Source organism: Malaclemys terrapin, chromosome 2 (genome assembly GCF_027887155.1).
Source record: "Malaclemys terrapin pileata isolate rMalTer1 chromosome 2, rMalTer1.hap1, whole genome shotgun sequence".
In the NCBI taxonomy this organism is placed as follows: Eukaryota; Metazoa; Chordata; order Testudines; family Emydidae; genus Malaclemys; species Malaclemys terrapin.
The window spans coordinates 26,393,010-26,420,127 of NC_071506.1; the positions used below are offsets into that span (position 1 = coordinate 26,393,010).

The window sequence follows — 27,118 nt, forward strand, 5'->3', positions numbered from 1 at the left end:
CTGAAGTTAGCAGAGTTCGTAGGGATATAAATACACCTCTACCTCGATATAACGCTGTCCTCGGGAGCCAAAAAATCTTACCGCGTTATAGGTGAAATGGCGTTATATTGAACTTGCTTTGATCTGCCGGAGTGCGCAGCCCCACCCCCCTGGAGCACTGCTTTACCACGTTATATCTGAATTCGTGTTATGTCGGGTCGCGTTATATCGAGGTAGCGGTGTATATAGTACACATTAAATAAAGACATAATAGTTACCAAAATACATCACACATCCTCCCCCCACAGAAATTGGTGGTTTTAGCCCCAATTCTAGAGGTATATCTTCTCTCTATCACTTCTAACACACTTCAGAGTAGCAGCTGTGTTAGTCTGTATCCGCAAAAATTACTTGTGGCACACTTTCTGTCAGTTTCACTATGTGCAATGCAGTCTTCCTCCCTGTAATGTACAGCCCTGCTCTTGACTCTTATGTACTCATTTCCCCCATGTGTATGGCTGCTTCCTGTGAGATATGCTTGCACAGAGGTATACAGTACAGTAGTTTGTGAAACTGTGATAGGAAAGATGCTAGACGAATACAAATTGCATTGTTTTTATGCACTTCATCTTTGGCATCCAACAAGACGTGTTCAGGAATCTACCCAAAGACGCTACAGTTGATCAAGAAATCATTTGCAGAACACCAGGACAAGAGAAAACAAATGAGCAGGAGCTCTGGACTTTCTATTTATTTTCATGGACCCAAAGAAATACATAGCTGGGGAACAAATTATCGCACCCAACCAGAATGTATTTATTCTTCTAGTCATAGCACATTCAGATTTATTTTAATGAGTCATAAACATTTCAGGTTCCAGTAGCTCCTGATTAACTCATCTATTCAGTGTTGTCAACTGATGCTAGGGAATGATTTATTGTATAATACCAGATCACACCAACGTATAAATCCAGCCAATTGAATTGGCAGGCTGTCCTGGTAAATATGTTCTGCTGCCTGCAGATGAGAATGCTTTGTCCAAAATTCAGTATTAATGCCCTGCTGACTACAGCTGAAATATTGTTGTTTTATTCCCCTATTAATCTGTTCAAGATGTAATACATGGTGTCCTAAAACTTCGGGTCCTTGTTTCCACTCCTTCAGATTTAATTACAGTACCTGCTCAAGAAAGGGATTTAAACATTACTTTTGAGACAACAAGAAATCCTTCACTCCTCTTTGTGGTGTCTATTGCTTTGAGAACAGTGACACGCTGCCTGAGACATGGTGTGACAGAACAATCCTAACACCAAATCTTTATTATAAGATACAGTTGGGACCCTATCGACATTACAGGCATAAGGAAGTCTGCTAAGCCACATAAGACTGATCATACTCAGTGCTGATGGGATATACTTAGATCATGGCTTTGGACAGTCAAAGGCTTTAATCCTGTTACAGCTGTACACTGAGGCACTGTGAATTTTAACCATAATGTAACTGGATTACTTGTAGATGGGGTGTAAATTTCCAAGACCTACTTCTTTTAAAATTCTGTCTGAGTTTACATGAAAATGATAACACAACATGATCTGACCGACTGTAGCACTTCCTGGGTGAGCAGGATCACCCAAGCCAACTAAACCAGGAGTTCCATGCTGAAACAGGGTATGTCAGCTGCTTCACAGCTGCAATTTTTCTTTTTCTATTGTGGACACCTTCTATAGACTAGGGCTAGATCCACGTAAGGATTTAGGTGTCTCAATGCTCGGTGGGTGCAGTGCCTAACTTCTAAGTGCCACGCTGCCTAGTGAACTCCACAGCCCCGAGTCAGACACCCAGGTTCCCTATACAATGCATAAGGAGAGTTAGGTACCCAAGAATGGAACCCACAAAAACCAGCACACTGAGCAGGAGCCACCTAAGCTAGCCCATAGGAAATGCTGAAGAGAGGGTAAGCCTAAGCATTCACTGGAGTAAGGGGACTGTAATCTGGGTGTTCCACATGAGTGGCCTATAGCGTCACTGGGCTATAGAGGAATTCTCACGTTGTCTGAACCAAACATATTTAAATATTTATACACAGTGAAACAGCTTAAAAAGGAGAGACTGAGGGCAAGTATACACTACGTGCTATGCCGACAGTAGAGTGCTCGTCCATAGGCATAATTATTCAAACTCAGTGAGAAGCATAAGCTATGTTGGTGGGAGAGCATCTCCCACTGACATAGCGCTGGTGTAGACAGTACAAAACTTGTGTTGCTGGGGGAGAGGGAAAGCTTTGTCCCACTCCTGAGTGATGTAAGTTAGATCAACTAGAGCGATAGCTTAGACCTACCCTGAGAGTGACCTGCTTCAAATCACGTCTCTACATCAGGCAGAGTGTGGAATCAAACCCTGGTCTCCCCACATCCTGTGGGAGTGTTTTAACCACTGGGATAAAAGTTATAAACAAGGCACTTCCTCCAACTCCAGGAGAGGGGTCAGAGGTGTGGCAGTAGGTGAGTAGCTACCTTTCAGGGGTGGGGCTTAGGCCATAACTCTCTCCTCAGCTTTTCCTATTGGCTAGTTTACACAGCTCTCTGCTCAGCCTACTGGCATTTATGAATCCCATTCTTAAGACACCTAACTCCCCCCATTGCATTGTATAGGGATCCTGGGCACCTAACTCAGATTGTGGATTTCATTGGGTGGCAAAGTGCCTAAAGCTCCCTTTGTGAAGCTAACCCAGGCTCTCTAATGCTGCACATCCATTTTCAACCCCAACCTGCAACTTCCCTATGGCAGAAACAGTGCTAAGTTGGATGAAAAAGATGATACTAAGGAGACACCATGAAAATAATTAGCTTTAATATTGTTATGGTGGGAGTCAAGAGATGGCATTGTTACAGTCTTACCAATTTTTTCTTAGTCTCAGAGCTTTAGTCTTTGAAGAAATGGTGTAGTGCTGTTAGGTTAGTGACGCAGACTCTTTGAGGGGAAGCTGTTGCACACATCAAGCTTGCTGTCTGCTTTAATCTAACTAGAGTCAATTCTCTGGGCAGTTACTTCCTAGCGATCAGGCATTGGCTCTGGATTAATCATTTAGAGGTGATTGCCTTGGTGCTGCTTGTGACAGCCTCTGTAAAAGGACTGGTGTGAAGAGCATGAACACACAAGTCACATTGAGAAGATACCCAGACTCCTCATCATTGAAAGGACACTAACTACTGCTAGGCAGAGGGGCAGAATGATTGGTGTGACTTAACTGTTACATCCCAATTTGTAACTACACTACTTTCTGCAGGCATGGCTTTTTCACCATTAGTATCAAAGCTACCATGCTGCTCCATTCTTCAGCAGTCACTGCACAGGGTGGTTATGTCCTGTATCAATGTAGAATTGAATGGTGTGGTGAAGCCATGCTGTTAGAGGCAGTTTTGGGCCACATCTACCATAGTCCATCATTGTAGTTGTATTGTACGCTAAGTATTTATCCCACATTTCCTGGCATTTCTCTCATGAGCAGTGGGGTTGTGGGAAATTTCTATAAACCTTCTGAAATCCCTAGGGAACTACAGAAGGAAGGGGTCAAAGTCCCACAAGGCCATGAGAGTTATTACCACTTTTGAGGCACTTTATCAAGTAACAGGCAACAAGTGCACTTATAACACAAAAACTTAATTCTGTCCTCATACTTCCCTGTGGGAAAACACATTTATATACTACACCTGTACAGCTTTCTAACAGCCATGGTAATATTGCAGAAGTTTTGCAACTGTGAGAAATGGCGTTATTGTATAGGAAAGTACATTTTATCTACAGATGAGACTTTGCCAGTAAACTAGTGAATGTGATGTGTGGGGGCTAAAATACATTTAAAATTGATAGCTTAGATCACCTCTAAGTGTGTGGAGGAAGGGAGTGTTCCCTTTAGCACCCTTAACTGGTTTTAAGTTTTCCCTCTTTATAGAAATTACACTGTGGTTGGGCAGAAGCATTCTGAACAGATTTAAAAAAAAAACAAAAAAAAACACAATTTCCATCTACATATTATAGTGCATCCTTCTTCACTGCATGACAGGATCTACACAATAGACTTCTTGTCAGTTTCACTTTACTGTCTCCATGTCTCCTTGCCCAGGCAAACTTGTGCAGGAAACAGATGCAGAAGTGCCCTATTATGTTTTTTTCAAGCTCCCTCAGCAGCCTGATTTTATTTTGTTTATAATCTTACAAGATGGCTGAGGCAGACTGCAGAAAAAGATACAGCCGTCACCACTGCCAACTAGCCAAGTGTTTCACAGCTCCGGCCTGGAGGTGCCGTACTATGAACAACCTCACTTCTATTGTTGTGTGGCACTATGTTTCAGCATGACCAAGTTGCACACTTGCTCCTACCATTTCTCCTTTGCCTAAGTGACCTATTCAGGCACTAGTGCTGTATAGGAAAACTGTCAAAAGGTGGATTGACCCCTTGAAGGGAGCTGGGCATAACCTGTAACTAACTAGCTGCCTCCCAAGTGGTGAGATAAAGAGACCAACGAGCAGCTCAACTGAGGGGAGAGGTGCAAGGAGTAGGAAAGTCTCCTGCAGGAGATGCTGGGTCAGGGAAAAGACCTGGAAGGAAACTAGCCACACTAGCCAGGTGGAAGACCTAGCAGGGGGTATACATCCTGCATAGGTAGCAGCCCTCTGAGGCAGAGGCCTCAGGAGGATCCAGGTAGTTTGTCCATCTTGATTTAACTTGAACTGGATTTGATTTTCAACAATAAATGTATCCCACAGAAAAAGCAATGAATACTGACATTAGAAGCTTTACTGAGGCACGGTCCTGAAAATTGGACACTGACCTACATGAGAGTGGGAAATACAGGCACGGTCTGATGCAGTTTGAGGAGATCCTGTTACAACACCTTACAGGAAAATTTATAACTCATTTATACTTCCCTCCTTAGGATCCCAACTAAGGCAGGGCTAGGAATAATATATACCATTTGTTCATGTGAGAGCAGTCCTGTGCACAGAGAAATTAATAATAATAAAAAAAAGTCACACTACTTGGGGCACTCCAGATACCAGATTTTGCAACATAACAGCTCTCCAATTGCTCAGTGAGGGCAGACTTGTGGTTATAGGGGGAAAAAAGGTTTTGTAATTATCTGATTAATAAAGAGCAAGTTATACTATTGGGATGATATATACAAAGGTGGTGAAAGTTATAATGAAGAATATAATATTTCATAAAAATAAACACTTTTATTTTCATATTAGAATTGTAAGAATTTTTTTTCTTTGCACAAAGTCCAAGCTGTATTCAAGTCCAGTAAGGTTTATATGGGCGGCTTTATGCTTTCACACTCAGCTGCACAGACACTGCCTTTGCTTCTGATTTATCCCGGTTTCGTTTTCTTTTTCGTTTCTTCTTAGCAGCGGAAGGCTGTTGGGTCTCCTGCCCTTTTTTCTTTTTCTTCAGGCAGCTGAGAGGATTGGGGCCACCTGCCCTCTTACGTTTTCTTCTGTTTTCAGACTCCTTTACTAGTCCCTGTTCTTCTTTAAGATGCTCAATACTTTGCTTCTGGTGCTCTGGAACAAGCTGATTTGCCTGCATGGCTTGAACAAATGCCAGTGATTTCGGAGAAGGTTTGTCCAGCACCATAGTGTTCTGAATAATAAAGAGAAGAGGAACTCCAGCCTTTTTCTTCACTTTTGTTGCCAAATCCTGGTCCTGTAAAAATCAAACACATCAGTCAATATTTTGGAATGGATCAAACCTTCAATTCAAATGCAACTGCTTTTGAAACAAAGATTAGACAGATACATTCTATAAAACAAGTCAGAGTATACCTCCCTTTCACTATCAGGAATAAAGATGATGGAAATTTACCTCCTACCTTTGTGGACAGAAAAAAAAAGTGTTTAGAACAGGTAAACAGGTAACTGCCCCAGTAATCTGCAAAAGAGGTAAGTGTTCTAATAGAAGATGCTATATAAAATTCTAGCAAACCATCTTATTTTCACATAATGCAGAATATAAAGCAGATTCAAATTCAAAAAATAAAAGTGCTAGTGAATGCACATAAAGTCACAATAATAGACTTAATTACAATGTCTTATCTGCACACAGGTTTCAACAGCACTTGCCAGTTTAAATATCATTTTCTATTTAAAAGAGATGAACCAAAAGCTATTCCAAATTTCCAGGTTAACATTTTAATAAAAATTACAGTATGTTAAACCAATGCTAACACAGACTGATGGACATGCAATCAGGGCACATACAATCTTTCTGTTCCCACTCATCATGCAAAAATCACATCCGCTGCTGGTTTCCTTAAAACTGTCATTCTGTTTTAGGGAACTGACTACAGTAACAGCTAATCATTCACTTGCGCTGACAAAACTGGTAACTTTGCGTGCAACCTACAATTTTCCCATTTTGTAATTTGCATGTAAAGTTACTTGTCTTGGGCATGCAAGTCTTATACATTTAGTCCCAATAAACCATATAAATCTCATGTTCATAGTTGACAGAATTCCTGATACTTAGGAATCAGAGAATAGATTTAGGAAATATGGCTTAACTTTATTTCAAAATGTATTACCTGCGTAGCAACGAAATAGTGATGAGGATTACCCTCTTCAATCATGGACAATAGACATGCTGAGCCACTCACTGGATCTTTGAAGTGGGAACAGTTTCGAACTTGAAATCTTTGGGCAATTAGCTTTGCTCCATAAAGTTCCTTCCCCAATGACTCCAATTCTTTTAGAACACATCTAAAGAGCAAAAATAAGACTGATTTACTAGAGAAAAATAACTACTTGCACAACTGTTGCATACAACTGCAAAGATATTTTAAATTTTGAATTCTCAAACATGTCTGATTATAGCTGAACATTATCTGATCAGGCTCTATGCTTGTCACACAGTGCCCAATAATCTGAACGAAATAACAGTTTATCTCATTTCAGCAAATGTTCAACTGTTCTAAACAAGACTGACCAGTAACATTTAAAATATTAAATAGGGACAATTCAATGGCAGTGTCAACTCCTCATACTCTTATTTATGGTTATACAACTGCTTCAATTGCTATACAAATATATTACCACATTCAAAAATGTATGTCAATACAATTATGGCCACTATAAAGACTGTGAGCCCTTTGAGTAGAGGACTGCCTCTTCCTATACGTTTAGACATCACCTAGCACACAGAGCACTACCATAATACAACTAAAGCAAAATAATATGCAGTGGTGCCAACTGCTTTATTTACTGCATGTGGTGTTAATTTATGCCTTAATGTGTATGACCACTGAGTTGCTATGAGATCTCAACTCTGAATGGCATGACACAGAAAAACAGGCACTGGGATGTCTGATGTGCAATCAATTTGATTACTATTTTGCAGGTTTGCGACTACAGGTACTCAGCGGAAACATTCTCTGGGATTTACATATTAAAGGGGCATGTGGGGCGATGCAAGTCAGGGCCTCTATAAAGTACAGACGGCTTGACAGGGCTTGGGAAGGGTCTAGAGCCCTGCAATGCTAGCTGGGGTTTCTTCAGAGACATGTGTATTGAGATGGGTATATGTGGATAGTCATATTCACATCTTAGAACGATAATGCCATTTCAACCATAATTACACCATTGCTAGGGCAATGCTCTGATCCATTCAAGTTATACAATTAAGAAAAAAGAACTCCTTTTTGTTTTCTCTCATACCCCAAAAGTTCACTGCATACTCTTTCAGAAAATTTTAAGAGTGCATCTATTTCAGCTAACAAAGCAATCCTGAAGCAAAGCGGCATGATGGAACAAAACCAATTAATAATGCTGCCGGTTAGCTTGGTCTTTGGTTTCTGTGCTGCCATTGTTATGTACAATGATATACTAATTATATATATTTTACAAGATCAACATTTTCCCACTGCACATGGTTAAAAAATGAAGTGAAATTGAAGAAAGCAGATAACGATGGTGAAAAGGTGGTAGATTTCAACTCTGTGGACATGGGGAACATGAAAGGATCTATCAAATGAATGTAAACTGAATCACTGCTTTCAAAGTGAAGTGTTTTTCCAGGGATGGCAGAAACTATTCTGGAGGTGAAGAGATGGAATATGCCAAACTACTTCTACTCAGCACAATGCTAAAATCTAGGTTGACCTGCTCTGAGCTACATGACTGTCACTGCTGAATTATTTGCAATAAAGAGGAAGGAAAGGAGGTTAGGACAGATATGTATCAATGTAAGAGGCAGTTGTTTGTCTGCAGTTCCACCAGCTTGCAAACTAAAGGATTCTTTTTGGAACAGGTGCTCTAGGTTGAAAGCAAATATGGGCTGGGACAAACCAAAAAAATCCACTACCCAGGGATCAAAACTCAACCCCTTTTTGTTCATTATACTTACTTCCTTTTCAAAGCAACTATGATGCCTTTTTTTTTTTTAATTATTAAAGTCACCCACGCAACTACCATTGTACATCATATCTTGCATTGAACCCTGGCAATATCACAATAAGTCAGGGGCTCTTCTGCCTGATGAAGCTCAGGAAGTTCTGCTGTTGAAATAACTATTGGAATATGAAAATGACTAAGGTTACACGTAGTTCCTCAACATGGCTAAAACATGATTCCATCCTTGAAAGTAAGCAGGGTGAAAAACATGTGTTACCATGCCCTTGAGGCCTTATCTCCAAAGCTATGCCCTCTGAAGTCTCAGGATAGGATTTTCAAAGGGTGCCGAGTTAGTTCCCCAAATACCACTGAATTTCAAGTTAAGATATTTGAAAATCTCAGCCTAAAGAAATAAAACAAGCTGTGCACTAGGTGAGTACTAGATTTAATTGTAACATAATTGCAATAAACTTTCTATAGGACTATTTCAAAATATGTAACTTATTATTAGGGCTGATTAAAGAGGGAAAAACATTTAAAATATCATATTCAATTAATTTCATCAGTATTTGTTGCCTAATATATTCATTGAACAGTATTTAACCAGCAGCACAGGTGGCTGAATTCACTGCTGGTAAATAAGAATAAACTTACAAACACAATTCTATCAGTCCTACTTACTGCATCTCCTTTTCTCTGACACATTTCCTATTCTCATATATACATCCATCTTCCTTTTTACTAATTTATCCCATCAACCTGCCCAACCCTCTCACTCAATGAGACTTTCATCAGATGCCCAATATCCAGAGGTCTGAACCTGCTGGTCAAAGGACAATAGGGAAAGGTAGAGAAGCTCCACTGACTCAGGGCAATGCCTGGTGAGAAGCCCACCATCCTTCCCAGATACTGGGGAAGCAGAGTGCTCTTCCTGAGGCCAGCTTGGGGGCACCAACACCCAATACTGGCGCTGCTGGACGGGATCGGCTTTCTCTCCTTACCTCCTCTTGCCCCCGGTCACGGATGCCATGGGAAATAGCAGAGGTTGCCACTATTTTACCATTGCTGCACCATGTGGCTGCTGGGGAAAAAGGGGGAGTCATCTCTCCGAGCAAAACCCCTACTCCAAGTACCTCTCCAAGCACACAGTTCCATCCCAAGGGGAGTTGACCTGCTTCTTGGCAGTTTCACTGTGGGGAAGCTGGTTGGAATCAGGTCATAAGAACACAAGTATGGCCATCCTGGGTCAGACCAATGGTCCCTCGAGCCCAGTATCCTGTCTTTTGACAGTGGACAGTGCCAGATGCTTCAGAGGGAGTGAGCAGAACTGGGCAATTTATCAAGTAATCCACCCTAAGTTGCCTAGACCCACTTTCTAGCAGTCACAGGTTTAAAGAGATCCAGAACATGGTGTTGCATCCCTGACCATTTTGGCTAATAGCCATTGATGAACCTGGAACTCCCAGAATTTGACATTCCTGTGTGTAACCCCAGAACTTGACAGTACTTCAGTCAGCCACTGCTAGCTGAAAACCAAATACCATAGAGTTAGGAATAATCTTACGCCCTGAAAGGCAAGGCCACACAGCTGCACGTTTGCAATTTTTCTAATCAGAATGGGACAGAGTTAATGTACCATAAGAATGGAAGGAATGTTTAGACAGCTGACGTTGGTTAAGTGTCTCTGATATGTAAGTTTTATTGTTATAATAACTAAAAATGGTTTAATAAAAAATAAGTAGGTTGCTAAAACTAAAAAAATTGGTAACCGACCAGGGGTTACCATGATGACCCACCAGGAGTCACTATAATTCATGTGTTTTAATTTAGCTATAAAAAATTAGGCAACAAAAACAAAACAAAAACTTTAAAGCACTCCAAGAAAGCTTTTCTTTGGGCAAAAATCTGGCACCTTTAAACTCCCCAGCAACTGGACAGAAGGATGGCCCCCAGAAAGGTGGTTGCTGATTCCTCGAAACCATTCTAGACTTTGACTAAATATAAATGTTTAAAATTCTCTAACTCTACTGCTATAGCGTGTGCACGCGCTCACTTAAAACCTAATATAAAAGTAGTTCTAGTTAAAAGCACTCTTATTTATGCCAATCATATATCAAACATAAGAACGGCAATACTGGGTCAGACCAAAGGTCCATCCAGCCCCGTATCCTGTCTTCCAACAGTGGCCAATGTTAGGTGCCCCAGAGGGAATGAACAGAACAGATAATCATCAAGTGATCCATCCCGTGTTGCACATTCCCAGCTTCTGGCAAACAGAGGCTAGGAACACCAGCCCTGCCCATCCAGGCTAACAGCCATTGATAGACCTATCCTCCATGAATTTATCTAGTTCTTTTTTGAACCCTGCTATTGTCTTGGCCTTCACAACATCCTCTGGCAAGGAGTTCCACAAGTTGACTGTGCATTGGGTGAAGAAATACTTTCTTTTGTTTGTTTTAAACCTGCTGCCTATTAATTTCATTTGGCGATCCCTAGTTCTTGTGTTATAAGGAGGAGTAAATAGCACTTCCTTATTTACTTTATCCACACCAGTCATGATTTTATAGACGTCTATCATAATCCCCCCTTTGTCATCTCTTTTCCAAACTGAAAAGTCCCAGTCTTATTAATCTCTCCTCCTACGGCAGCTGTTCCATACACCTAATAATTTTTGTTTCCCTTTTCTGAACCTTTTAAAAGTCCAATATATCTTTTTTGAGATGGGGTGACCACATCTGCACACAGTAATTAAGGATTCATATAGAGGCAATATGATATTTTCTGTCTTATTATCTATCCTTTTCTTAATGATTCCTAACATTCTGTTTACTTTTTTGACTGCCGCTGCACATTGAGTGGATGTTATCAGAGAACTATGCACAATGACTCCAAGATCTCTTTCTTGAGTGGTAACACCTAATTTAGACCCATCATTTTATATGCATAGTTGGGATTATGTTTTCCAATGTGCATTACTTTGCATTGATCAACATTGAATTTCATCTGCCATTTTGTTGCACAGTCACCAGTTTTGAGAGATACTTTTGTAGTTCTGCGTAGTCTGTCTGGGACTTAACTATCTTGTATCATCAAATTTTGCCACCTCACTATTTGCCCCTCTTTCCCGATCATTTATGAATATGTTGAATACGACTGGCCCCAGTGTCCTTGGGGGACACTACTATTTACCTGTCTCCATTCTGAAACCTGACTAGATCTCTACCTCGATATAACGCGACACGATATAACACGAATTCAGATACAACGTGGTAAAGCAGTGCTCCGGGGGGGCGGGCTACGCACTCCGGCAGATCAAAGCAAGTTCAATATAAAGCGGTTTCACCTATAACACGATAAGATTTTTTGGCTCCCGAGGACAGTGTTATATCTGGGTAGAGATGTATTTATTCCCACCCTTTGTTTCCTATCTTTTAATCACTTACTGATCCATGAGAGAACCTTCCCTCTTATCCCATGACTGCTTACTTTGCTTAAGAGCCTTTGGTGAGGGACCTTGTCAAAGGCTTTCTGAAAATCGAAGTATACTATATCCACTGGATCCCCCTTGTCCACATGCTTGGTGACCCCCTCAAAGAATTCTAGTAAATTGACGAGGCATGACTTCCCTTTACAAAAACCATGTTGACTATTCACCAACAAATTATGTTTATCTATGTATCTGACAATTTTGTTCTTTACTATAGTTTCAACCAGTTTGGCCACTGAAGTCAGGCTTACCGGCATGTAATTGCCAGGGCCACCTCTGGAGCCCTTTTTAAAAATTGGTGTCACATTAGCTATCCTCCAGTCATTTGGTACAAAAGCTGATTTAAATGATGGGCTACAGACGACAATTAGTACTCCTTCAATTTCACATTTGAGTTCCTTCAGAACTCTTGGGTGAATACCATCTGGTCCTGGTGACTTATTACTGTTTAGTTTATCAATTTGTTCCAAAACCTCCTCTAATGACATCTCAATCTGGGACAGTTCCTCAGATTTGTGACCTGAAAAGAATGGCTCAGGTTTGGGAATCTCCCTCAAATCCTCAACCGTGAAGACCAATGCAAAGAATTAATTTAGTTTCTCCGCAATGGCCTTATTGTCCTTGAGTGCTCCTTTAGCATCTTGATCGTCCAGTGGCCCCACTGGTTGTTTAGCAGTCTTCCTGCTTCTGATGTACTTAAAAAGTAATAGCAAAAATTTTGTTGAGTCTTTGGCTAGCTGTTCTTCAAATTCCTTTTTGGCCTTCCTAATTATATTTTTGCACTTTATTTGCCAGAGTTTATGCTCCTTTCTATTTTCCTCACTAGGATTTAGCTTCCACTTTTTAAAGGATACCTTTTTTCCTCTCACCGCTTCTTTAATTTCTTGTTTAGCCATTGTGGAAGCAGAGAAAAGAACTGACAGAAGGGAACTGCAATGCATGATGGTTGTTAGCAAGAGTCAGGCTTCGTAGAAGGGAACTGCAATGCATGATGGTTGTTAGCAAGAGTCAGGCTTCGTTAGCAAGAGACAGTCTTTGTTAGCAAGAGTCAAGCTAGCTGTGACCCTGATAACCCTGATAACGCGAGATTTGTAGAAGCCAGGATTGTGTGAGGATTGTGTGAGACGGGTGAGAAAGAGCTGTGTAAGAAGTCATTGTGACCTCAGTATAGATAAGGTGTAGAAGACCTTGTGTAGATAAGGTATAGAAACTAATTGTATGTAGGCAAGAGTCAAAACAAGTAAGGAAATGAGATATTAAGATGGCCTATGTATAAACAAAATGCAGCTGTCCCTCATTATTTCTGTAATGAAAGGTATAAATGCTTGCTGTAATTAGTTACCAGAGAGAGACCTACTTGCTCTCTCCTCTGCACATGTGAGAGTTAATAAAGCGTCTGACTTGCTGCACCTAAACAAAAACAGTGAGAACTCAGTTTTTCTCCGACAATTTGGGGGCTCGTCCGGGATGGCAACGCCCACTGAGGCAACGGCAGCTGCTACGGATCGTTCCCCTTCGAACCCCATGGCGCCACAATAGAGGTAAGAGACCTTTTGAAATCTCTATTGGGGTGTCGGAGGAGGACTGTCCGTGGGGCTGTCTGCCCCTGTTGGGCTCACGCCATCCGAACTTATTGACTGTGCAGCAAGGTCAAATGCTGAGCGGCGTAATAGGGGAATTGTTTGCCGCCCCCTGTAAGCATATGCTAGGTGCATAGGGTTTGCACCTGTATTGAGGAGTTGTTACTGCCTCAAGAGGGGTTTTTACCGCCTCAAGTGATGCATCAAGGTACTTGGGAATAGTACCTGGAGGTACTCAGGAGTAGTACCTGGTAGAAGGCCTTGGTATGTTGGTGTGTGTAGTGTGTGTAGTGTGTGTGTGTGTGTGTGTGTGTACACAGTGTGAATTGAGTGTTACCGGAAGACGCCCAGAGTACTCTGCGAAGTCTTTTGGCTCGTGACCAGAACTACTCTAACGCAAGCCCGGTAACTAGAGGATCTTTAGGAGATCCGACCCATGTAGGTTGACTCGGCCTGGCATCGTCCGGCGAGGAGGCTACCTGGGTCTAGGAGTGTGTGCACCCATCTTCCCTCCCCTTTTCCTCTCCGTGTGAGCCACTGACAGTCTGACCATCTCACTGGATGCAACAGAGTAAGCGGCGCTTTCTCTCTGAGATTAGCCGACGCTCTTTGCTGAAGGGAGGTGTAGGGGGTCATGGCTATCCTCGTTAGTCACTCCTGTGTGAATACCCTGTAGGGAGAGATCCTTAGTTTATGAGCCGCTAGCGCGGACAGAGCATCCTTCCCCTTTGAGTGTGTGATTGGAAAATGGGTGGGGGACAGTCTAAGTCTTCCCTTTCACCCCCTAAGGGTACCCCAGCTTATTTCATGTACGTACATTATGGTCCGAAAACCTGCAGGTATTTAAATAGTTGGAATCTTTACACGCGTGCTAATCCATCTAAACAATGTCCACTAGAAGGTACCTTTGATTTAGACAAACTTAAATACCTTAAAGAAACTCTGGCTTCACCAAAAGCCTCTGATACACAGTGGGAGCAATTTGTCTGTTGGTGGGAGGAAGCAACAAAGAGACTCCACGAGTCTCGAGTGCGGAGTCTAAAAGACTCCCAGGAAAAGTTAAAAGCTCAAGTGCAACATTTACAGCTTAAATGCAAGGCATCCAGCTGTCTTCCCCCTAGGGTGATTCCTTCAGCTCCTGTGTATCCTAATCCCGTTCAAGCAATTCCTTCTGCTCCCCTTTATCCCCAATTAGTTAGATCTGACCGTGAGGAGGAAACTGCTGAGGATATTTTAGATTTCTTCAGTAACATTCAGCAGCAGCAGCAGCCCGTGCTGCCTCCTCCCCCTGCACAACCTGGGTCTGCTAACGAATCTCACCCGGCAGTGCCAGTTTCACCACCGCATGTATCAGCTGCACACATTGTTCTCTCTTCCCCTGGGAGAGAAGCCTCCTCTTCACCACAAAGAGGTGATTCTGAGCCTCCCAGTAGCTCCCCTGATTCTAATCCCTCTGAGGAAAGTACCCATTATCTTACTAGAAGTGTGGCACATGCACTCCAGGTTCCTTTAAGAGGCCTGGAACTATTTCTCAAATGCGTACTTTTCTTGGCATGACTGGGTACTGTAGACAATGGATTTTAGGCTATGCAACAATGATTAAACCCTTACAGGATCTGACTAAGTCAGGTACCCCTGAGCCTCTTCCTTGGTCTCCAGAGGCTGAACAAGCTTTTGTTGCTATCAAGCAAAGTCTGTCCAGTGCACCAGCCCTGGGACTTCCTGATTATGCTAAACCATTCACTCTTTTCTGTCATGAGCGTAATGGGATTGCTTTGGCTGTATTAACGCAAAGGCACGGAGACAAACACCGTCCCATTGCTTATTACAGTACTGCCCTAGACGCTGTGGCAGCTGGATTTCCCCCTTGCCTGCGTGCTGTAGCTGCAGCAGCTCTTGCTGTACAGGTATCTGAATCTATTGTCTTAGGATCTCCTTTGATTGTTGCTGTCCCTCATGCTGTGGCTGCTCTCTTGTTAAAATCTAAGACACAGCATCTATCCACTTCTCGTCTTACAAAATATGAGCTTGTCTTGTTGTCTTCATCTCATATTACTTTGGCTCGTTGCCCTGTTCTAAATCCTGCCTCCTTGTTGCCTGGGCCCGAAGATGGAGACCCACATGACTGTGTGTCTGTGACATCGGTTCTCTCTCGTCCAAGAGATGATTTACTAGATGTGCCTTTGCAAAATCCTGATCTTATTTACTTTGTAGATGGTTCGTGGTTCGTGCTCGCGAGATTCTAAGGGCAAATTGGTTGCTGGTTATGCTGTGTGTTCTCTGCACATGCTGTTATTGAAAGTGCTTTCCTTCCTACTGTGTTTTCTGCTCAAGTGGCCGAACTTGTGGCTTTAACTCGAGCCTGCATTCTCGCTCAGGATCAAGCAGTTACAATCTATACAGACTCTCGTTATGCTTTTGGAGTGGTACATGATTATGGGTTGCTCTGGAAGTATAGAGGTTTTCTTACATCCACTGGTTCTCCTATTAAGAACAGTCTGTATGTCTCTGCTCTTTTAGATGCTCTTTTATTGCCCAAAGCTATAGCTGTCGTGAAATGTACAGCTCACCAGACCCCTCATGATGAAGTTACCCGTGGAAATGCTTTGGCAGACTCTGCAGCCAAAGCAGCGGCCCTTTCTGCACCTCAGGCTGAATATACTTGTGCTTTGATTGAACAGCCTCCACTAGCCTCCCTTGAGGATCTGGCCAAGATCCAGGAAGCAGCACCGGCAGCTGAGAAACGTTTATGGAGTGCTAATGGCTGTATTCTACACCCTGATCATCTTTGGCGTGCCCCAGCTGGTCGCCTGGTTGCACCAAAGATGCTAATGCCCTATCTTGCTCGTGTATACCACGGAATGGCTCACGTGAGCAAAGGGGGGACGGTTGCTGCGGTTAACCGAGATTGGTGTGCGTTCGGGTTCCCAGTCATTGCACATCACTACTGTCAACAATGTGTGATTTGTCAGCAGCATAACATTGGTAAAGCTGTTAAAGTTAGGCAGGCAGCTCACCCTCCCCCTTGGGGACCTTTTGTAAATATTCAGATTGATTTTATTCAACTGTCTAAATGTTGTGGCTATGAATATGTATTGGTTTTGGTGGATGTATTTTCAAATTGGGTTGAAGCTTTTCCCTGCAGGAAAGCAGATGCCAGGACTGTTGTGGTACAAAATCTTTAAGCAGAAGTTTCACGATTTGGCATCCCTGTGAGTATCAACAGTGACCGTGGAACTCATTTTACTGGACAGATTGTAAAGGAGTTATGTGCAGCTTTGCAGACTCAACACAACCTTCACTGTCCCCACCATCCGCAGTCTGCTGGGACAGTGGAACGCCAGAATGGAATTCTGAAAAATAAACTGGCCAAGATTTGTGCTGAAACAAACTTGAAGTGGCCAGATGCCCTTCCTCTGGCACTAATGAGTATGAGGGCCACTCCCAATCGAAAGACTGGACTCAGCCCTCATGAGATTCTGACAGGGCGCCCGATGAGACTACCAACTGCGCCCCCACTGACCCTAGCTCAGATGGACATTCATTTAATGGATGACACAATGCTTAAGTATTGTCAGACACTAATGAAATGTGTTAAGTCTTTCTATACACAGGTGAAAGAAGCACTACCCAAGGATCCTGTGCAGCCCTGCCACTCGCTGGAACCAGGAGACTGGGTCTACATAAAGGTCCATCAGCGAAAGACTGCCTTGGCTCCACGCTGGAAAGGCCCTTTCCAAGTCCTGTTAACCACTAACACTGCTGTGAAGTGCCAAGGACTGCCCACCTGGACCCATGCTTCGCACTGCAAAAAGACCCCTCCGCCTGGAGAGGATTCTCCAGCTGCTGATCAGCCTATTTCTCCTGCTAACTCTGCTGTGCCTCCTGGACAGCAGGGAAAGAGGACAAGGTGAAGTGCTAGTAACCTCTCCCTTGTCCACTGACAGATCTACTGTGCCTTTGAATTCTTTTACAGGAACCACACCAGTACAGGGTGAAGTGCTAGTAACCTCTCCCCTGCACTGTGGTGAATCACAACTGTTTTTGAAGAAGAAAAGAAGAAACACTCGCTCTGCTGAAACCACCAAAGTCCAGAACTTTCTAACTACAAAAGACATTAAGAACTGGCCCTGGTGGAAGAAACGAAGTATTGTTTATTGGCAAAGAGGGAACTGTGGGGAACATTCCTGGGAATGTGGGGTCCAGTGGTGGGGTGGATTCTTTCCAGGATCAGGGCTTTGTGCTTATGGACAGGTACCTTCAGGATGCACTGCCCTCCCTAATTGGCTTTCAGATGATAAATATCAAAAACGCCTTGCCACCACAAAGACTACACCTACCACTAGTCCCTTGACCCTTGCCACCACCACTGTAACTTATCCAGATACAAACAGTACTACACATTCCAATGATGAGAAATTGGGCCAACTAGAGAAGGCCATAGGCCTTGTTTCTGGAGCACAACTAACCCAGGTACAGGCTGGAGTTGGCGAGTTACATGTTATCTCCGCCCTTAGTTTTATGACCCAGAAGTTACTGACAGAGATGGTATTGAATATCACTGAGGCTGGGAAGGCATTGCAGTGGGATCTAGCATGCTCAGAGATTCAGGATTTCTTGAATGACCAGCTAATGGCCATTCGGAATGATCTAGAGCACCAGGCTTGGCCCACTGCCCTTACAGACACGTCAGGAGTGCCATCTGACCTGTGGCCATGGAGACATACTTGGAAACTTTCTGGGTGGAAGTGTGGACGTTCTCAGTGCTCCTTCCAAGCATATGGACCGGTACAGGGGGTGTGGGCTCCCACATACTGTATCCTGCCGGGTCCATGGGGAGGATGCATATGGGATTGGGTAATTCATTGAGACATCTGGGAAATTAGACCACCTGGTATGCCCAATCGATTTTTAGTTAGTGCTCCTAGGATTACACCTGACATTTGGATGGGGTTAGGTAACCTGTGGACATTCTGGCCATTAGAACCCCCACAGCTTCAGTGTACACGTAAACTGAAGCCAGGAGAAGTTGTCACTGTCTATGACTACGTTTGCTGGGAGGGTAGGGGACAAGGAACTACCCTGACAGGACACTTACTCTTCCAAGCTAATGATAGCTGTGTGTATGTTAATGACACCATATCCCAAGACATACATTTTAATCTCACTACCACTGCAGGCAATCATATCATTTACTGGCCTGCAGATAGAGTTTTTCAAGTAGCCCTTAGGTTCCAGATACCCTTTAATTGGACTAGCTTACTATCTGATAGATTTCAAAATTTGCTTTCATTGTTACCTGAGATTCAGAAAATCTCTGAGGTACAAGGGCAAATTCACATGCTTCAAAATGTATATCAAGTAGAAAAGTATGCCTTTCACACTGCTTATAGAGTATCTACCTTATGTACGAAATATGATGTATTGGTCTTTATGACAAAGGCTGTACAACAACCCCATTATAGTATTGCTAGGGGAATGTTATTGCTTGTATTGTTATTAGTTAGTTTAGGATTATGTTACTGTTGTTGTAAAAGACGTAATAATAGTAATACCTTTCATGTTCATGCTAATCATGCATTATCATTGCATCCAATCAAAACCCCAAAGGTTGAAGCATCTAATTTAGAATCTGAAGTCCAGGACTTGATGCAAATAGAGATTTGAGAATGTTTGTTGTACTAGAAGTACAAAAGGGGGGGGTTGTGGAAGCAGAGAAAAGAACTGACAGAAGGGAACTGCAATGCATGATGGTTGTTAGCAAGAGTCAGGCTTCGTTAGCAAGAGACAGTCTTTGTTAGCAAGAGTCAAGCTAGCTGTGACCCTGATAACCCTGATAACGCGAGATTTGTAGAAGCCAGGATTGTGTGAGGATTGTGTGAGACGGGTGAGAAAGAGCTGTGTAAGAAGTCATTGTGACCTCAGTATAGATAAGGTGTAGAAGACCTTGTGTAGATAAGGTATAGAAACTAATTGTATGTAGGCAAGAGTCAAAACAAGTAAGGAAATGAGATATTAAGATGGCCTATGTATAAACAAAATGCAGCTGTCCCTCATTATTTCTGTAATGAAAGGTATAAATGCTTGCTGTAATTAGTTACCAGAGAGAGACCTACTTGCTCTCTCCTCTGCACATGTGAGAGTTAATAAAGCGTCTGACTTGCTGCACCTAAACAAAAACAGTGAGAACTCAGTTTTTCTCCGACACCATGGTGGCTCTTTTTTGGTTCTCTGTTTTTTAAAAACAATCTATGTTCACAATTTATTCCTACCACTGCCTTAAAAAAACAAACAAACAAAAAAAACCCACTAATCAAATTACCACTGCTTTGGGTTCCAAAAACCCTAAACCCATCCATGAATTTACTAATTCTCTTTTGAATCCAGTTATATTTTTGGCCTTCATAACATTCCCTGGCAACGGGTTCCAGTGTTAACTGGGCATTGTCTGAAGTACTTCTTTATGCTTGTTTTAAATTTGCTGCCTATTAATTTAATTGGGTGACCCCTGGTTTGTGTGTTAGATAAATAACACTTCCCATTTCTTCACACCATTCATGATTTTATACTCTCTATATTATTCCCCTTTACTTGTCTCTTTTCGAATTTGAACAGTCCCAGTCTTTTTAATCTCTCCTCATATGGAAGCTGTTCCATACCCTGAATAATTTTTGTTGCATTCTCTGTACTTTTTCCAATTCTAATCTCTCTCTTTTGAGATGGGGCAATGAGAACTGCACGCAGTATTCTAGGTGCGGGCATAAAATTGATTTATATAGTGGCATTATGATATTTTCTGTCTTATTATCTATCCCTTTCTTAATGGTTCCTAACCATTGTCAGTTTTTGACTCCTGCTGCACATCAAGCAGATGTTTTCAGAGAACTATCCACAATGACTCCAAGATTTATTTCTTGAGTGGTAACAGCTAATTTAGACCCCATCATTTTGTATATATAATTAGGATTGTTTGTCAATGTGAATTACTTTGCATTTATCTACACTGAATTTCACTTGCCAGTGTGTTGCCCAATCACCCAGTTTTATGAGATCCATTTGTAACCTTTCACAATCTGCTTTGGACTTAACTATCTTGAGTAGTTTTGTACTATCTACAAACTTTGCCACCTCACTGTTAACCCCCTTTTCAAGATAATTTATGAATATGTTTGTTGACGTCACTAGGTATCACCATCACCCTAGGTAACTCGGGAGGGTGGAAGGCCACTAAGTGTCAATGAAGCCTTCCTGCACTAGGCCTAAGTGAACCAAACTCTATCCTTCCATGTTTAAACTCTAATCAACCTCAAAAGCCAGGTGCAATTGGAATACGTAAGCAACCAGTTATCTGTGTGCAACCTCCTGCTCACATCGGTATCAAGTGGTAATAATAAGGCCTGCATGTTTCTGGCTGAAGGGAAAAAGGACAAGATAACGGTTTAAAGAAGTTACTAACAAGCTAGGCTTCTAGCTGCCAAAAATGACTTAACTGCTTAAATGTAATCGTTATTTGCTTAGCAACTATTACCAGGGACGGGACACGTAGAGGGAGGAACGGGGGGGAGAAAGGGCGGGCTAGAGGGGGAAGGGGGGGGGGGGATGAGGCTTAACTGCAAAATGTATAAAAGAAAAAAAACTGTTTCTGTTAGTGTGCTTGATTTGAGATGTCCCAGTCTCCTTGCACAGCTTTGAGATCTCAAATAAACTTTGTTTGCTTCTCCACCTGGTGTGTTTATTGACGCGAAGCACACCGGGCAATGAACCCGCTGTTGCTGTCCTCGGGCACTCTGTGCTGGCAACATGTTCAATGGCTCTGGTTCTAGTGTCCCTCAGGGATATGTACAACTACTTATTTCTCTCCACTGTGAAAATTGATCATTTACTCCTACCCTTTGTTTCCTATCTTAGAGTCACAGAACTGGAAGGAACCTCAAGATGTCATCTAGTCCATTCCCTTGCACCCAAGGCAGGACTAAGTATTATCTAGACCATCCCTGACAGGTGTTTGTCCATCCTGCTCTTAAAAACCCCCAATAACGAAGATTCCACCACTTCCCTACACAATTTATTCCAGTGCTTAACCACCCTGACAGGAAGTTTCTCCTAATGTCCAACCTAAACCGCCCTTGCTGCAATTTAAGCCCATTGCTTCTTGTCCTATCCTCAGAGGTTAAGAACATTTTTTCTCCCTCCTCCTTGTAACAACCTTTTAAGTACTTGAAAACTGTTCTGGCCCCCCTTAGTCTTCTCTTTTGCAGACTAAACAAACCCAGTTTTTTCAATCTTCCCTCATATGTCATGTTTCCTAGACCTTTAATCATTTTTGTTGCTCTTCTCTGGACTTTCCCCCCCCAATTTGTCCACATCTTTCCTGAAATGTGGTGCCCAGAACTGGACACAATACTTCAGTTGAGGCCTAATCAGCGCGGAGTAGAGTGGAAGAATTACTTCTCGTGTCTTGCTTACAATACTCTTGCTAATACATCCCAGAATTACTTTTGCTTTTTTTGCAACTGCGTTACACTGCTGACTCATTTAGCTTGTGATCGACTATGACCCCCCAGATCCCTTTCCACAGTACTCCTTCCTAGGCAGTCATTTCCCATTTTGTATGTGTACAACTCATTGTTCCTTCCTAATTGGAGTACTTTGCATTTGTCCTTATTGAATTCCATCCTATTTACTTCAGTCCATTTCTTCAGTTTGTCCAGAGCGCATTTAAAATTGTAATCCTATCCTCCAAACCACTTGCAACCCCTCCCAGGTTGGTATCCTCTGCAAACTTTATAAGTGTACTCTCTATGTCATTATCTAAATAATCTTTTAACCAGTTACTGAACCATGAGATGACCTTGGCTTAAGATCCTTTGCTGAGGGTACTTGTCAAAGACTCTCTGATAGTCCACAATCACTATAGCAAATGGATAAACCTTGTCCACTTTTGCTGACCCCCCACCCAATGAATTCTAATAGATTGGTGGGGTATGATTTCCTGTTACAAAAGCCATGTTGACTCTTCCCCAACAAATCATGTCCATCTATGTGTTTGACAATTCTGATCTCCATTATAGTTTCAGCCAATTTGCCTGATACTGAAGTTCGATTAAGAGGCCTGCAACTGCCAGGATCACCTTTGAAGACTATTTTAAACATTGGTGCTACCTTAACAACCCTCCAGTCAGCTGGTGCAGAGGCTGGTTTAAGCGATAAGTTGCACAACAAGCAAGCTCGGGTCCTTCAGAACCCTTGGGTGACTCACGTCTGGCCCTGGGCACTTATTACGGTTTATCAATTTGTTCCAAAACCTTCTCTGGGGACACCTCAGCCTGGCGCAGCGCCTGAGACTCATTGATGGGGTGGCGAGGCTGTGCGCAGCCTGGGGCCCACCAGCTCACAAGGCTGCCTGAGCCCTGCCCTCAGTGGGGGAAGAATACGCTGGCTCTGCGGGGACCAAGGAGCGCTCAGCGGGCGGACCCCGCACAGAAGGGGGAGCGCAGAGGGAGACTCTCCGGGCCGCTCTCAGCCGCCGCCGTCTCCCTGGGCCCTAGGCAGCTGCTCCCGTGCACAGCCCCGCCCGCACCGGCAGGGTCACCGAGTGGTGAATCCCCTGGAGAGCCCCCCCCGGGGCCTGGCTATCAGTTCACTTCGCGCCTCCTCCGGGGCGGGCATATGAGGCAGACGTTGGGCGCGCGCCCGCCAGGGACGCGGTAACGGCATCCACCAAGCGCGCGCGCACAGACGTCCGTCTGGTCACGTGACAGCAGTGCACCGCCCCCGCGCAGTCACTGACCGGGTGGTGCAGAGCTGCGTGGCCCCGGCCAGGTAGCCGGGCAGCTGGTCGCGGATCTGGATCTTGTTGCGTAGCGCGGCCTGGCAGAAAGTCCCGTCCAGCAGCACCTGGAAGGGCTCCCGGAAGCCGAAGTTGTACTTGTAGAAGCTCATATATTTCTTGGCATGTTTCTGCCGCGTGATCTTCATAGCGAGAGCGGAGCGGCCTGGGCAACGGCCACAGCGCCTGCGCACCCGGAACTAAACGGTGGTGGTTGGCTGCCCCGGATCCGGAAACCCACAGGCATGTGCACAGCAGGAGGTGGGGTAGAGGGCGGAGCGTCTAGCGAGGGGCGTGGGTAATGACGTGTGCTTTGAGAGTCGGAACGAGACTGCGAAGCCGAGCCACGCCCGTTGGTGCGCGCGTGACCCGTTCACCTCGTCACCAGCACGCGGTCCCGTGCGGGGCGAGGCATGGGCTCATGCTTGCCTCTGCGCCTGCGCTGCTGCCCCAGAGCCGAGCGCTGACCGCCAATGAGATTCAGGCGTGCGTCACCCCCACCCCCGCGAGAGCCGATTGGGACCCTCACCCGCCCCTCCTTCGTCCCGGGCCAGTGAGGGGCCGGCCCTCGTCACCCTCACCATCCCCGGCCTGAGTCCACGCTACTGTCTCCAGCCCCGCTGGGAGGAAAACACAAGGTTCGGTCTGCTGAACGTTTCAAAGCTTAAGAAAAATTGTCATCCCAAATCGGGACAAAAAATAAAAACCTCAAAATTTTTTGGCTGGAGAGAAATTCCAAAACGATGTCTTCGGGAAGAACTGAAATGGAAGTTTTCTGCCTGCAAGGAGAAGGTGAAATTGATAAGAGTGCTGCAGGCAGGTGGCCTGGGGACCATCATTTCAGTTTTCCTAATGGAAAATTGAAAATTTCTCTCACGTCCATGCAAATTTTCACTCACATCCATGCAGGGACCAAGCACTTGTCACATCCTATCTTAACCCTAGCAAAGGCTGAGCACCATATGCTCTCAGGAGCTCAGCAAGACCACAGCTATCTGATGAGGAACTGCTCTACCACATGTCACATAAATGTTTTCTGTGCTTGGAAGGGATGAGTTTTCCCCTCACTCCCTAGTTTTAATGGTCTCATTAATTGTTCTTTTAGCTACCCTTTTGCCTTTACAAAACCTGGTTTCAAATCCTGATTGGTTCACAAGTGTCATGAGTTCTGTGGTCTCATTTTAGCCCTTAGTCAGCCTTTGTCCACATCAGAAAAACACTAGACAATTTTGCCCAATTTAGCATCACTGATAGTTCCAGTTCCAGAGAATCCTAGCATAGCATTAGCATGGGTGCTGTACATTTGCAGAGCTGCTTTAGAGAAGTTTGTGTGTTGTCTGTCCACTTGCTTGGTTGTGGTCCATACAACATTCCTTCAATTGCACAAAATTAACCCAAAATTACATTACAAAAAAATGTTTTATATTCAAAGTTCTTATGTAAGCTTTGCCTCCTTTTGCAATGACACATTGAAACAGAGGAGTTTTCTATTTAATATTGGAAGATAACTCATTAAGAAAGGTTAGGATGGAAGATTACATTTAAGGAATTCCTGCTTGTTTGCCAGAGGAGTTGTGAACATTAGCCATTTGGCAATTAGGAAAGCTGAACTGAATGTCTGTATATTAGGTAAATAGGTGAAAGTGATGTTTTCCCAATAGATAAATGATAACGAAGTACACCTGCTTCCTAGAGCAAAAACAGTGGGGGATGTCTCTCTGCCAGGGACAACTGTAATGCAGGCAGGAAAAGGGAGATGACTGCTAGTTAGTGCATAGTACTGTTTGCTCTTTCACCAAGAGAGGTTGATCCTGTGAAAGATATTACTGCACCCACCTTTCTCTAATATCCTGGGACCAACACAGCTACAACACTGCAAACAAGTTGCTCTTAGGTCATTTTAGTAATGGGGTGAGTGTGATGATGATCTCTTTGGTAGAAATAGACTTTGCCAGTGCACATTTGATCCTGGGAACCATCAGCTACTCAGCAGAACCCACAATGATTGCTATTGTAGTCAAGTGATACAGATAAATAAGATCCAGACAGGGACTCTGAAGATCAGAAACATCATCTGCAATTGGATTGGAGCCATTGCAGAGTGCGGTATACTGTTATGATGATGTGCTCTCTCCAGTTTCTCTCTCCAATGTAGGTGGGAACTGCATCATCACAGACCATTTGCAGCTTTTGTATAGCCCTTCTGGTCAGTATGTTGAGCATGTCCAGAGGTCTGGTCTGGAAGTTACAGAAGAATGGATTACCAGAGCCTGTCATCTTTACTTCAGAGAAGAGTAACTTTTAATACTGTAACAGATGGGAGAAAATAAATATTTGCCTCTTTTTTGCAGTTTGGTTTTTTGTTGTGTTGGACAGTACTTTGTGTATAGACAGATTCACTGTTTTCCTTCTAAAATCAGTTAGTCAATTCCTCCTATTATTTGTGTAGGTCTTTCACATTGCAAAGATTTTTAAAAATTAAGATGGGGGCTGTGCCTGCGGACGGTCAATGTAAACAAAATGTCTCGTGGCCTGTCAGCAGATTATTCTGATGGGCTGCGTGCTGAAGGTTGCCACTCCTGATGTAAGGTATCTACAGAAAGTTTGCAATTTATCAGGACTCATAATCATTGTGGCTATATGTATGGATATTTAAAGAATAATATAATTATGTTAAAAGTATGCTTTACGTTCCTGGAGTAAAAGTTAGTCCCAGGGGATATGATGTCTCAGTGACCCATTCAAGCAGGAGGCAGTTGTCACCCCTATCTGGTTAGGTGGTGATGTACTGCAAGGTTCAGTTGTTCATCCTAAAGCAATTAATGGAAAACCATCAGAGAGAACTGCAAACAATCTAAACCACTTGGAGATGAAAAAGGAACATTACAACAAGATACGGGTTTGCCCTATCTATGAATAGACACACACAACACTCTGAGTCCTGGGTACCCTGAGAACTGTCACAGCACTACAAAGGTGCTCAGTGATAAATCCAACTTCATATGTTTTCTGGTAACATGAATAATTTTTCTATATATATATATATATATTCAGATAATAAATTTAAGAAAGCATGAAACAATATTTTCTGGAATATGTGTTTTCTTTCTGTTTCCCTTCACTCTCCTCTTCAATCTCAGCTGTGATCTCAGACACATGATAGCGTATGTGCCTTGAAAAATCAGAAGATGTAGTACCTGATTGAAGAGGAACATATTTTCACTAGTGGTGAATTTGGCTGGTGATTGTATCTAAGATCAGAACTGAATTTTATGGGCAAAATACTTCTGAGTCATGCAGCAGACTCAACTCTGATATTCTGCTCTCCTTTCACGCTTCCAGTGAGAAATCTGCATATTTAGTGGGAGCAGAATAATGGAGTCTATTCTGCTGTACATAGTGGAGTGGTGAATTTTGTCTTCAGTCCATTCTCTATCACTGTGCAGCTCCTGGAAAATTCCAGAATTTGTCAGACAATGCAGAAAGATTCAGGAACTGTTCAAGAATCCCCAGTGAATTTATACAGTTATCTTGTTTGTTTTACAGGCCAAAATTAACTTTAAAAAGTTCCTCTTTTCCATCAGCTACATTCTGGATAAAGTGTGTTTTTTTTTTTATTTTTATTTTTTACTGCTAATATGTCACCTTAGTTTCATCTTTTGGAAAATTTATGCTGGACAGTTTGAGTTGCCATAGAAAATAATCCATTAACATGAAAAAATTAAACATAAACACCTTGAATTTAAAGAGGGTAGACAAAGATAAAAGCTAATTGAAATCTGTTACTGAAAAAGAGAGAGAGACAATAGAGTTGAGCAGTGAAAACAATTTTTCTTGAGTGATAAAACAGCCCAT

General features: G+C 43.0%; 1 protein-coding gene across 1 annotated transcript; it reads right to left on the reverse strand.

Moving 5' to 3' along the window:
* Window positions 1–2,889: 2,889 nt before the first annotated feature.
* Window positions 2,890–26,301, reverse strand: UTP23 (UTP23 small subunit processome component). Its single transcript, XM_054019858.1, has 3 exons — window positions 23,225–26,301; window positions 6,564–6,738; window positions 2,890–5,686 (listed from the first exon to the last, which is right to left on the reverse strand). Exons 1-3 carry the CDS (start codon window positions 23,410–23,412, stop codon window positions 5,306–5,308), a joined length of 744 nt encoding a protein of 247 aa, XP_053875833.1. The 5' UTR covers window positions 23,413–26,301; the 3' UTR covers window positions 2,890–5,305.
* Window positions 26,302–27,118: the final 817 nt, after the last annotated feature.

What these genes read in the sequence shown, in the direction of transcription:
- UTP23 (XM_054019858.1), bottom strand. Translation starts at nt 23,412, where the DNA reads ATGAAGATCACGCGGCAGAAACATGCCAAGAAATATATGAGCTTCTAC. An exon ending in ACGCAGCTCTGCACCACCCG is followed by an intron (nt 6,739 to 23,224) that starts GTCAGTGACTGC and finishes TTTGCTCTTTAG; the next exon opens with ATGTGTTCTAAAAGAATTGG. An exon ending in ACTATTTCGTTGCTACGCAG is followed by an intron (nt 5,687 to 6,563) that starts GTAATACATTTT and finishes TGATTTTTACAG; the next exon opens with GACCAGGATTTGGCAACAAA.